The 13,516-nt window shown below is 37.0% G+C and overlaps 1 protein-coding gene across 1 annotated transcript; it reads left to right on the forward strand.

Annotated features, from left to right (window-relative positions):
* Positions 1-118: 118 nt before the first annotated feature.
* On the forward strand, positions 119-1,132 carry LOC107555371 (eukaryotic translation initiation factor 1-like). Its single transcript, XM_016238135.1, has 3 exons — positions 119-439; positions 522-623; positions 782-1,132. Exons 1-3 carry the CDS (start codon positions 119-121, stop codon positions 824-826), a joined length of 468 nt encoding a protein of 155 aa, XP_016093621.1. The 3' UTR covers positions 827-1,132.
* Positions 1,133-13,516: the final 12,384 nt, after the last annotated feature.

Below are 13,516 nucleotides of genomic sequence, written 5' to 3' on the forward strand. Positions count from 1 at the left end.
CCACCTAGTTAAATAACATTATGCCGTGAGAGGCATATTTAAAAATATATATATATATAAATTCCCCGTGCTCCATGCTCCCAACTGTCAGTAAAGCAGTCAAAATAAATATAATAAAATGATTAAACAACAAGAAAAACCACAATCAGATGGTGCTCATTTGATCTCCTTCCCATTGTGCGACTTTCAATTCATCTTCAGTCTTCAGCTCTTATTGTGTGTGAGAGATTGGCTTCTTGTAACCAAGACTGAAATGGTTCATTGTTTCTCTGTAGATCCCTTTGCTGATGCAACTAAGGGTGACGACTTGCTCCCGGCTGGGACTGAGGATAAAATCCATATAAGGATTCAACAACGGAACGGCCGCAAAACGCTGACCACCGTGCAAGGCATCTCGGATGACTATGATAAAAAGAAACTTGTAAAAGCCTTTAAAAAGGTATTTTCTAACTTCGCTTATTTGAAAACGTTTCTCCTAAAGTGCTATTTGATGAGTAATATTGCACGGTTTTATTTAATAGAAATTTGCCTGCAATGGTACAGTGATCGAGCACCCAGAGTATGGAGAGGTGATTCAGTTACAGGGGGACCAAAGGAAGAATATCTGTCAGTTTCTGATGGAGGTAATGTATGCTTATGTTTGGAATATCATGTTACTAGTTGCAAGCGGTTTCTCTTTACCGTGCATGTTTGAATTGGATAATTTGATTGCCCTTGTGTTTGTTTGACTACCAATCAAATTGGTTTAAGCAGTTACTCATTTTCATTCTCTATTTCGCAGATCAACATCGTAAAGGAAGAGCAGTTGAAGGTCCACGGATTTTAAAATACTGCCCCCTCCAGGGCTTTCTATAGGACTGCACCAGCATGTAGCAATCCTAGTATATTCATGGCAGGGTTTTTGTGACCATGTGCTAACAACACTGACAGCAGGGTAAAACGGTTTGTTTTTGCAGTCATTTTAAGCTCGAATCTTCATAATGACCTCAAGCGGACCACTAATTCTAGACTGGTCTGAATTAGAAATAACCGAAGTTAGAAAATACTGAATCTTTGTTGCTGATGCTTGTGAACGTTTTATGATAGATGCACTATCTTTTTATCTAGGACAATAAAATTGTGACTTTGCACATTTGTGACTATTTGTCTTCTCTTCCCTCATAAAATTTGGTACGTGAATATTTATTGTAGCAAAGTATTTTAAGACTTAACTTTCAGGACTGTCAGAACACATGCATTGCTTATTTAAATCTAGATTGCACGAATGAAATGGGTGCTTGTATATTTGTTCCACGTAGTTGGTATGAAGTCTAAGTATTATGACTATTTTTCAGTGTTGCAATAAAACTGAGCAATTCGATTCTAATGGCCAATTAACAAAATACTTTTGAAAATGTGCTTTTTTTTTTTTTAATGAAGGAAATTCTTGAATGGATGTACTAATTTCCATTGTGGTGCATTATTCGGAGGAAGTTTATAATATTGACGATGTTTCTGGTTTGTAAACTGCTTTTGTTCACTCTCGTAGTCTGGCTCATTGTCAGGGGTACTAATTTCCAATGTGGTGCATTATTCGGAGGAAGTTTATAATATTGACTATGTTTCTGGTTTGTAAACTGCTTTTGTTCACTCTCGTAGTCTGGCTCATTGTCAGGGCTGGAAATCCTTTCAGCTGTGGCCTAAGTCTGCAGTGTCCTGGCTGTCCCGCCAGGCTCAAACATGAGTGTAATCCTCTTTAAAGGGCATGGAATGGCTTTCATGACTGAGGGAAGCCAATCTCACTGAGGCTGTATGGGCATTTCAAACACTTACCACCGCATGACAGGCTGAAAAATAATGACTTGGAACTATTTGCAATGATTAAACCATTTAACTATTTTGGGAGAACGCAAGGTCCTTTTAATTACTCAAAAATACAACACAAGTGTGAAAAAGTAGTGTTGGGCATTTTGTTTCAACCCAATGACTCCAATATTTTGAATGCTTTCACCAAAAAGATTTGTTCACTGACCAGTGAATCAATTGAATCCTTCAAATATTTTTCCTCAATTTTTACTGCAAGGAGGTGACACTTACCAAGCTGTAAAAACATTGAGAATAAGCCTAAATTAATAAAAATATAAAACTTAGTTGTTTAAAATGTTTCTGCTGAAAAATAAAACCATAGACACTATCACAACCCTGTGGGTCTCTACTGGTAATTGGTCACCTTCTATTGGTGGCTTGTTAAAATAATAAATCCTAATGGAATATGTCCCAAAACACACTACAGAAAACCATTTTTAATGGTTAAAAGTTGATGGATTGTAATGGTATTTGTAGTTGAAACCATTAGAATTTTCTGTGATGGTTCTATTGTTTTTTTTCCAGCAGGGTCAATATTGTAACAGCACAATTTTGTATATGATCATCAGTCATTTTTACATATAACTTCTAAACCCCATATCTCCTTGTTTGTGAATGAGATGTTTATCCTGCGGGAACGTGCAGTTTATCAAGCTATGAAACAGCAATAGCCCAAACACAAACAAATTATATTTAAAAAAATTTTGTCATTTTAATTATATATGACTATCAGTCACTTTTACATAGTCATAAAACTTGTGAACGGGGTGTTCATCGAGTTTATTCACAAAGATACTTGAATCTTTCATGGAGCCTAGTTTACTATAGTTCGTTCAGTTCGTTAACAAACGAGATGTCCCGTTCTCATCGCAGTAAGTAACGAGAGACAAAAGGAAAGGTTTTTGAGTCATTTTGCGGATGAAAGTGACTGAGAACATTCAAAAACCAATTAATATGCCGATTCGTGAGTTAATCTGCTTTTGTGAACCGATTCGATCGATTCACTCGACTCAACGTTATAAATATATATATATATATATATTGCAAAATGACTTGTATATATTAGATGAAAAAAATAAGCAAAAATTAGAAATGCTGTATTGGCAACTACCTGAATAAAGTTTAAGTAGAAGCACTGAAATTAATAAACTGAAATAAACAAAAACTTAAACTGAAATGTAAAAAAACCCTAAAGAGTAATATTTTAAAGGAAAACAAAAACTAAATAAAAATGACAAAAGCACATAATAAAATGACAAAAAATGTAACACAAATTTAGAAGAAAACCGATCACATAAAAACAAAAGCTAATTCAAAATATGCATTAAAACTTTACTAAATTAAAACTGGTCTTGAGAACATACTTAACGTTGCTGTTGAAATCTGCTAATTATCTAGTCCATCTTTGATTTACTTTCACGTGTTCATCCAGCAACTATACTGCAAAATATATGATAATATTGTCATTTTTGTTTGGATGACAAAATTGAGAAATATTACTCTAATTTAAAATGATTAGTTGTTTAAAACTAACCTATAAAACGGCTGGCTCAACTACACTTTTGAGTCTTTAGTTATCTCCTCTGTGCTAAAAATAAACTCTACTACCATTATCTTTATTTAGATTCATCATTCCTTATTCCTTTGAGAAAAGAAGGAAGAACTGCTCAGAGAAGAAAAGTTCCATTGCTTTCCCCCTGATCTCCATGTGTCTCTTTGTGAGAACGCTGTCTGTACAAATTAATCTATATGTCAGTACTTTTGAAACCAGCAGATGGCGATATATAATTGATATCGGAGTACACCTACCTTGCCAATTTATCACTTTTGATAGATTAAAAATCAAATATTAAAACGGTTTTCTGCGCACACCTTTAAGCAGACGCATCCTATACACAGATAACATATTCCGTTGAAAGTAAAGCACTGTAGGCCTCTATAAAAGTGTAATGAATGCTGACATAACATATGGTGTCAGTCCCTTAGAGCCCGAACACCCCCCTCTTTTCACTCTACACACTCAACCTCAAAACAGCAGCTCCTCAAAATGATGGCATTCATCCAGTTCTTCTGTTCTAGTCTTAGCTCAACCTTCATCAACGGAGCAGGTTGCCAGACACATCCGCCGCTTGCTTTCGGAGACACCTGAGTTTCTAGATTGTACCTGGTTCAATGACCATGACGGGGTGCGGATCTGCATTTGTAATGTTTTGGGAAGGAGGTGTGGAGCCTTTGCTGCTAATAGCACTAAAATATCCCAATTAAAAAAGGGAACAGGGGACTAAGTGTTTTCATTGGCTCGTGCTCACGGTGTCGGCATCTGCCAGGGAAACGGACGGTCTGGCGTCGCTACAATATGTTTCTCTGAGTGATCCATTTTTAGAGATGAGAAGGGAGTTGTTGAGAATGGCTGCGTACCATATGCATGCAAAAAAGTTCACACTTACACTTTTTTAACATGCTCAGATATGTACAGGGTTAATTGGTGAGACACAACAAACTTGATTGTAATTACATCTTGTGGAATTTTTATGCTGGTTCCTCTGGGTTTTGTGGGTCATCGTGGACGCCTCGGGTGTTTTGCTCATGGAGATCAGCTTTATAAAATCAGCCAGAGAGTATTAAACAGCTTTGACTGGAGGTAGATAGAACTGGTGATGAAAGTAACGCTCGGAGCCTCATAGTAAACAATAGCAACGTTCCAAAACCAAGCAAGCTTCCTACCTGGACAGCTCTAGGCATCACAGGCTTGGTCCCGACATGAAGGCTATTTGAAACAGTAGGCAGAATACTAATTATTACAATCTAAGATATTCTAGCCAAAATTGAAAGCAGAATTGCATGTGTTCTTCAAGGTTAAGTTTATTCCCGAACAAGATTTTTGTAGTTAATTAAAACTAATATCCTACTTGAAATGAAATAAACTTTAACTGAAATAACACACACACACACACACACACACACACACACACACACACACACACACACACACACACACACTTATATCTATCTATCTATCTATCTATCTATCTATCTATCTATCTATCTATCTATCTATCTATCTATCTATCTATCTATCTATCTATCTATCTAGCTATCTATCTATCTATCTATCTATCTATCTATCTATCTATCTATCTGTCTGTCTGTCTGTCTGTCTGTCTGTCTGTCTGTCTATCTATCTATCTATCTATCTATCTATCTATCTATCTATCTATCTAGCTATCTATCTATCTGTCTATCTATCTATCTATATAAAATTAAACGTAATTTTCTTTGGCTTGCAACATTCCAACGCAAAATTTCTCATTTTCATTTAGCTATAAAATAACTAGAACTAAATAAATATAAATAAAAACTATGTACAGTAGAAATATATTTTTTAGACATTTAAAATAAAAATAAAAAATACTATAACTAAATTTAAAGTGAAAACAGAATATATATAAAAATTTTAAATAATAATAAAAGCTTAAATAGTATCTCAATAATACTAAAATAACATATCCTAGTACACGTAGTAAAGAGTTTAGGGACAAAAAAAATGATTAAGAATAGCAGAGTCAACAATCATATTGAAAATAGATCAATGTATTACTGGAAATCTCAGTAAAAATGACCATTTCCCTCAATATTTGACTATGCTATGTATTTTATGCAGTGAGGATGTATTTTGTAGGCCATCCAGAACTTAGCATCAACCTGGTTACCTCACCAAAAAATGAATAGGATTTTTCATAGGCTTTTAGAATATTGTAAAAAAAAAAAAAGCCTGTGACCAACAAAACACATTTTGTGCTTCATGATACGTTTTGAAGCCTAAATACATTCGTCAGAAGTAAAAAGCTAAACGCAGGCTATAAATTAACTACTGGGTCGCTTGACTTCAATGTCACCACCATTAATCTTCCAACAACTATTTCAGACTTAAAAAAAAAAAAAAAAAACGTTCCCTGAAAGTTTTAATTAGAATAGTTCGCAATTGAGCTAATATGAACATAATGAGACATGTGAAAGCAGACTAGCGAGAACATTATTTTACCTGTTCGATGTGATGGTGTTTATTTGTCCCTGACAGCTCCTGTAGTCCCATTTAGCCACTTTAGCAACTGCCTATTTCAAGAAAAGTAAAACTTTAGAAAACACAAGTGATATTGACAATGGAATCAAAAGTGCTACAATTATAACTACTTTTGGCTGACAAAAATACAACATACCTTCAGCACTCTGTTAGAGATTTCTTTGTTAGCTTAGCAACATGCTAACATTTGCGTGATTGGGATGATTTTGTAAACAACTAAATTTATTTACTCACCCTCACGTCATTCCAAACTCGCATGCTGTTCTGTTTTCTGCTGAACACAAAAGGAGAAAGGAGACAGGAAACACACGAAAGGCTGGTTTATGCTGGTCCTTTTGCTGGTTTGTGCTGGTCATGTGCTGGCAAAGGACCAGCATAAACCAGCAAAGGGCCCGCATAAACCAGCAAAAGGACCAGCATAAACTAGCAAAGGACCAGCATAAACCAGCAAAGGGCCCGCATAAACCAGCAAAAGGACCAGCATAAACTAGCAAAGGACCAGCATAAACCAGCAAAGGGCCCGCATAAACCAGCAAAAGGACCAGCATAAACTAGCAAAGGACCAGCATAAACCAGCAAAGGGCCCGCATAAACCAGCAAAAGGACCAGCATAAACTAGCAAAGGACCAGCATAAACCAGCAAAGGGCCCGCATAAACCAGCAAAAGGACCAGCATAAACTAGCAAAGGACCAGCATAAACCAGCAAAGGGCCCGCATAAACCAGCAAAAGGACCAGCATAAACTAGCAAAGGACCAGCATAAACCAGCAAAGGGCCCGCATAAACCAGCAAAAGGACCAGCATAAACTAGCAAAGGACCAGCATAAACCAGCAAAGGGCCCGCATAAACCAGCAAAAGGACCAGCATAAACTAGCAAAGGACCAGCATAAACCAGCAAAGGGCCCGCATAAACCAGCAAAAGGACCAGCATAAACTAGCAAAGGACCAGCATAAACCAGCAAAGGGCCCGCATAAACCAGCAAAAGGACCAGCATAAACTAGCAAAGGACCAGCATAAACCAGCAAAGGGCCCGCATAAACCAGCAAAAGGACCAGCATAAACTAGCAAAGGACCAGCATAAACCAGCAAAGGGCCCGCATAAACCAGCAAAAGGACCAGCATAAACTAGCAAAGGACCAGCATAAACCAGCAAAGGGCCCGCATAAACCAGCAAAAGGACCAGCATAAACTAGCAAAGGACCAGCATAAACCAGCAAAGGGCCCGCATAAACCAGCAAAAGGACCAGCATAAACTAGCAAAGGACCAGCATAAACCAGCAAAGGGCCCGCATAAACCAGCAAAAGGACCAGCATAAACTAGCAAAGGACCAGCATAAACCAGCAAAGGGCCCGCATAAACCAGCAAAAGGACCAGCATAAACTAGCAAAGGACCAGCATAAACCAGCAAAGGGCCCGCATAAACCAGCAAAAGGACCAGCATAAACTAGCAAAGGACCAGCATAAACCAGCAAAGGGCCCGCATAAACCAGCAAAAGGACCAGCATAAACTAGCAAAGGACCAGCATAAACCAGCAAAGGGCCCGCATAAACCAGCAAAAGGACCAGCATAAACTAGCAAAGGACCAGCATAAACCAGCAAAGGGCCCGCATAAACCAGCAAAAGGACCAGCATAAACTAGCAAAGGACCAGCATAAACCAGCAAAGGGCCCGCATAAACCAGCAAAAGGACCAGCATAAACTAGCAAAGGACCAGCATAAACCAGCAAAGGGCCCGCATAAACCAGCAAAAGGACCAGCATAAACTAGCAAAGGACCAGCATAAACCAGCAAAGGGCCCGCATAAACCAGCAAAAGGACCAGCATAAACTAGCAAAGGACCAGCATAAACCAGCAAAGGGCCCGCATAAACCAGCAAAAGGACCAGCATAAACTAGCAAAGGACCAGCATAAACCAGCAAAGGGCCCGCATAAACCAGCAAAAGGACCAGCATAAACTAGCAAAGGACCAGCATAAACCAGCAAAGGGCCCGCATAAACCAGCAAAAGGACCAGCATAAACTAGCAAAGGACCAGCATAAACCAGCAAAGGGCCCGCATAAACCAGCAAAAGGACCAGCATAAACTAGCAAAGGACCAGCATAAACCAGCAAAGGGCCCGCATAAACCAGCAAAAGGACCAGCATAAACTAGCAAAGGACCAGCATAAACCAGCAAAGGGCCCGCATAAACCAGCAAAAGGACCAGCATAAACCAGCAAAGGACCAGCTTAAACCAGCATCCCAGCGTCAAAACATACCTAACCAGCATATGTTGGTTTTTTCAACAGGGCACACAATAGTTTAGTGTGAGAAACAAACATTTAGGACATTATTGTAAGCAATAGGCTGTAATTAAGCAGCTCACAAGATTTTGAAACAGAGCTTATTAAAAATATAAGTGCATGAAAAAACAAATTTAAGAACCTTACATCACAAAATCGGTGCATCACTGTCAACTTTTCATGTTATGTTACGAGTATCTGTGAACTGTAAGCTTTCATGTGCTTCCACAATCTGTGCATCCTCGACATGCTCCATACACGAGGAATGTGCACGTGTCTCTACTTGTTTTTGGCCAGTTGCTGCAGTATGTGTCGGGCCGGTCTGTTGCAGTATGGGAGCGTGTTTTGAGACAGGAGAAGATGACGACCCCCTACAGAGAAGCCTAGCTGCTCGCTGCATTTCTGAGAGATTTCAAGTGATTTACAGCCTCCTGTCGCACACAGACAGACAACTTGACAGATACACACACACACACACACACACACAGTCAGACAGGCTCGTAACACACAGACAGACATACAGACAGGATTGAATACCAGCCGCCTACCTTCGACTGAGAACATACGCTCTTTATAGAATTTCTTTAGACTAGAACTTCAATATCAGCCAAGTTTGTGGCAAGGTTTGTTGCAGGGTTATATTTTATTGTATATTAGATTTAAAGATATTTGTAAATTGTTTGTGCAAGCTTGTGCGCTGTATTAGTAGGGTAAACACTATTTTAACTTAAAGTATAGATTATAATTTTTCAAACTGAGAAAAGTCCCTAATTGTGGACAATATTTTCATTAAAATACCATTGCAAGAGAATTTTAATTAAGGGTTCCTAAGTATATTCCATTCACTGTAGTCACAAAAAAAATGTTAACAATAAATAAAACATTTTCCAGATTTAAATCAAACCAATCATTTTCAAAATGAATCACAACTTTCAAACATTTAATTCAAAGTAAAAATAAGCACTGAAACTGTAAAGAAATACTTGCACTTGCAAACAGTTTGGGGTTATGAAATGATTAGGACATTTTTAATGAGGGAGTGGGTGCAAAAAGGGCATGGTTAAGTCATGATTGTTTTGCAGAATATTTATCTGTCTAAATCATTAGCAAATTATTTAAAAAAAATTATTTCTCTGTTAAAAACTGTTAATATTTTTTATTGATCTGAAAAGGTGGCACTTGGCTTGCTGTTATCAATAACCTGTGTAGGGAGGGGAAGATGTTCTGAAAAGTACTTATTTAGATTACTTAAAGAGGTCATATGATGCTGCTAAAAAGAACATTATTTTGTGTATTTGGTGTGATAAAATGTATTTATGCGGTTTAAGGTAAAAAAAAAAACACATTATTTTCCACATACTGTACATTATTGTTTCTCCTCGACACTCTTAAAAATAAAGGTGCTTCACGATGCCATAGAAGAACCTTTTTGTCTAAATGGTTCCATAAAGGACCTTTAACATCTGAAGAACCTTAGACTTTAGTCTTTGCAACTTTACAGATCTTCTTTATGCACCAAGAGCTTGTAACACTCCAAAGAGAAAGGAAAAACTGAAATCGCATATGACCCCTTTAATTTTTAGAATTATATTATGTTTTTTTCTGGACTTTGGAAAGGGTGGCAAAAACTTCATTATCCAAAATTGAATCCCTCACACACACGCACACACACACACACACATACATACACAAAAAAAGTCAAACCAAAACTTAATTTTTCATAGGTGTTTACCTGTTTTATTTTGAATTACGCACTGCATTGTGCTGTTTTTCAGAGTTAAAGAAAATGTCCATAAATTAAACAGCAGTCGTTACCAGTACCTTTTGCATTTTTAAATGTATTTTTGTCTTACAGTGCATCTAAATGCATATAAAATGTATCGTTTAATTAGGTCTGAAAAAAACTCACATGCATTTTCATGCAAATTCCCTGATGAAGACATTACCTCCATAGAGGCAGAACACAGGCTACTGTAAATACCCTAATTGACTAAACAAACATTTGTCTTGATCAAACAGTCTTAATGTAACAACATAATCCCACTTCCTCTATTCTAATGAGCTGCACTCATTTCAAACAGCAATTCTATTAGAACTTAAAATATCATTAAGCAAATGTAATGAATGCATTTTGTTTTGTTCAGCTCTTTGAATGCATTTATAATGTATTATTTCATCACAACTGTTTCAAAAACTTAATTAAAAATCATAATTAAGCATAGAGTGTTTTAACCCCCCCAAATTTTTTTTTTGAATGGCTCAGTATGCTTCTTATGATTATATTGCATACAAATGAATAAACACAAAAATGTTTAAAATTCAACATGATGGAGATTTTGGTTTGCTTTGACATTTACTTTTTCCCAAAAGACAGGGTTTAAGATACAAAATCGTTCCTTTCTCACATTTTCTGTTCCATCGTCTTATTTTAATTTTCCATTCTCATTCCAACACTGTCAAACTTTCAAAAAGTGGACCAAAGTGCTTTTAAATAGCACGGAGCATGACTAATGAGAGAAACATGTTAAAATCATTGCAAAAAAGTCCTTGGAAGACAAATGAATTTTCAGCAGAATAATTAACTTAATTAACAAATTTGCATGCATATTCATCAAGCTATTGAAGTCTCTCCAGCCCGGCTTGATGAACGTTGCCGTAATAACCATCTCATTTACATTCTACCATCTACTGCTATTTAGAGATGAAAATGAAAAACAAAAGAAGTGGCACATTTCTGAATGCACACGCACGCAGGATCGTCTGGTGTATGGTTTCACATAACCGCAGCCCAAGTTTGCTCTATCGTGTTGAGGTATCGCTGTAATGAGCTCCAGAGGAAGGCTCTGTCTGTGTGTGTGTGTGTGTGTGTGTGTCTCCTGCCCTCGGCCCCATCCTCTCTCTCCTGGGCATTGTGTTGGCAGTCGTCCCTGACTCGCAGTTCTCTGGGGCTGGCAGACTGTGCTACCCGCTGTCTCTGCAGGGCAGTCTTAACAGGCAGCAAGTTGTAACAGCACAGACTGCCGCACAAGGCCCGAGGATACCATCTCAACCCAGCCCACCTCAAACACACATGCTCATCCAAGCAGGCATCAGTGGTTTAAATGTAGCTGCATTTTTCTACATTATCCAAGCATCTTTTTTTGTAACTTTTATTCACAATTTTATATGAATTTACATTTACATTTATGCATTTGGCAGGCGCTTTATACAACGTGACTTACATTGTATATACTTCAGTTCATGGGCATCGAACCCATGACCTTGGAGTTGCTAGAGTCATGCTCTAATGTTTGAGCAACAGGAAATAAAAAAAATGGCAAATGGGAAAAAATGGAGGGAAAGGTGGCAACAGAAATTCAGCAAGAGAATGTGTTGCAAGTCAGATTCAACCTCAAACACACACTTATCCAAGCAGGCATCAGTGCTTTAATTGTAGTTGCATAATTCTGCATTATTCAAGAATCTTATTTTTTTTCTTTTGCCAATTTATTCACAGTATTATATAAATTTACAATTATGCAGTTGCCAGATGCTTTTTTCCAAGCTATAGCCTATACTTTATCAGTTAATGCATTTGCTGGGATTCAAACCCATGACCTTGGCACTGCTAACACTATGCTCTACTGTTTGAGCTACAGGAATGCAATTAAGAAAAAATGGCAAATGGAATGCAAACAGGAAAAAATTAAGAGAAAAATAGGGAACAGGAATTCAGCAACATAAATTTGCAACAGAGAGTTTCAAGTCAGATTCAACTTCAAACACAAATGCTTATTCAAACAAAAATCAGTGCTTTAATTGTAGCTGCATTTTCCAAACATATTTTTTCTTTTGCCACTTTTACTCACAATGAATTTACATTTACAGTTATGCATTTGGCAGACACTTTTATCCAACTTTATACTGCATATACTCTATTAGTTTATGCATTCCCTGGTAATTGAACCCATGACCTTGGTGTTGCTAGCTTCATGCTCTACTGTTTGAGCTACAGGACAGTCAGATTTAACCTCAAACACACAAGTTTTTTTCATCAGTGCATTAATTGTAGTTGCATTATTCTGCATTATCTAAGCATCTTATTTTTATTCTTTTGCCAATTTGTTTATTTTTTTCTTTTGAAATTATGCATTTGGTGGATGCTTTTATCCAAAGCTACTTGCATTGCATTCAATATATACACTTTATCAGTTCATGCATTCCCTGGGAATCGAACCCATGACCAACATAAATTTGCAATAGTGTTTCAAGTCAGATTCAACTTCAAACCACACGTCTATCCAAGCCAGCATCAGTGCATTAATTGTTACTGCATTTTTATGCATTATCCAAGCATATTTATTTTTCTTTTGCCACTTTTATTCACAGTACTATATGAATTTACACTTACATGCATTTGGCAGATGCATTTATCCAACACAACGTACATGCATTCAAGGTTTACATTTATCAGCTCATGCATTACAGATTTGGGCAATTGCTAGTTTTGCCAGTATCTTATGTTTGAACTCCAGAAATGCAAATAGGAAAAAAAAAAAAGGCAAATTGGAAAAAACGGAGGGAAAGGTGGGAACAGAAATTCAGCAAAAGAAAGTGTTGCAAGTCAGATTTTAAATGAGTATCAGATCACATACATTAGTCACAATGCCACGGCTCCGTTTGAAGCATTTAATAGAAAGTTGCATAGAACAGCAAAAACTTCAATTTGTCAGCTGCTTTTTCTGTGTGATCTTTTGTGGTATTTTTTTATTCAATCACCTTCAGGTCATTTTAAACCTGTATGCTGTTATTTTATATTCACACATTTGGCAAATGCTTATATCCAAAGCGCCGCCATTACATTACTTTAACAGCCATACATGCATTCCCTGGGAATCGAACCCATGACCTTGGCAGTGTTAGTGCCATGCTCTTCTGATCAAGCTACAGGAAGGATTTTTCTCGGGGGAATTTTTTTAAATTTAAAATATGTCTAAAGGCGGCATATTTATATGCATGCAGAAGCATATAATTAGTGCGCATGTTATATGCAATACATTTATGTTGCTTTTATAATATTTTTGTCATTTTTGGAACTTTAAAGAGCTGCATGATGAGCTGCATCTATCTGTGTATTCCACATAAAAAAATAACAGCATACGGATTTTATACAACATGAGGGTGATTAAATAATGACAGAATTTTCATTTTTTGGGGAAACTATTCCTTTAAGTGTGTCAAATGCATGTGTTGAGCATACAACAATACTGATTTATGAATTTATGGGTGTGGATGACAGTTTTTATATAAAATTGCTGGAAAATGC

This window comes from Sinocyclocheilus grahami, unplaced genomic scaffold (genome assembly GCF_001515645.1).
Source record: "Sinocyclocheilus grahami isolate Dianchi unplaced genomic scaffold, SAMN03320097.WGS_v1.1 scaffold19.1, whole genome shotgun sequence".
Lineage (NCBI taxonomy): Eukaryota > Metazoa > Chordata > Actinopteri > Cypriniformes > Cyprinidae > Sinocyclocheilus > Sinocyclocheilus grahami.

Coding starts and splice junctions, on each gene's coding strand:
- LOC107555371 (XM_016238135.1), top strand. CDS start 119: ATGATTAAACAACAAGAAAAACCACAATCAGATGGTGCTCATTTGATC. Junction 440..521: donor TTGTAAAAGCCTTTAAAAAG/GTATTTTCTAAC, acceptor TTTATTTAATAG/AAATTTGCCTGCAATGGTAC. Junction 624..781: donor TCTGTCAGTTTCTGATGGAG/GTAATGTATGCT, acceptor TCTATTTCGCAG/ATCAACATCGTAAAGGAAGA.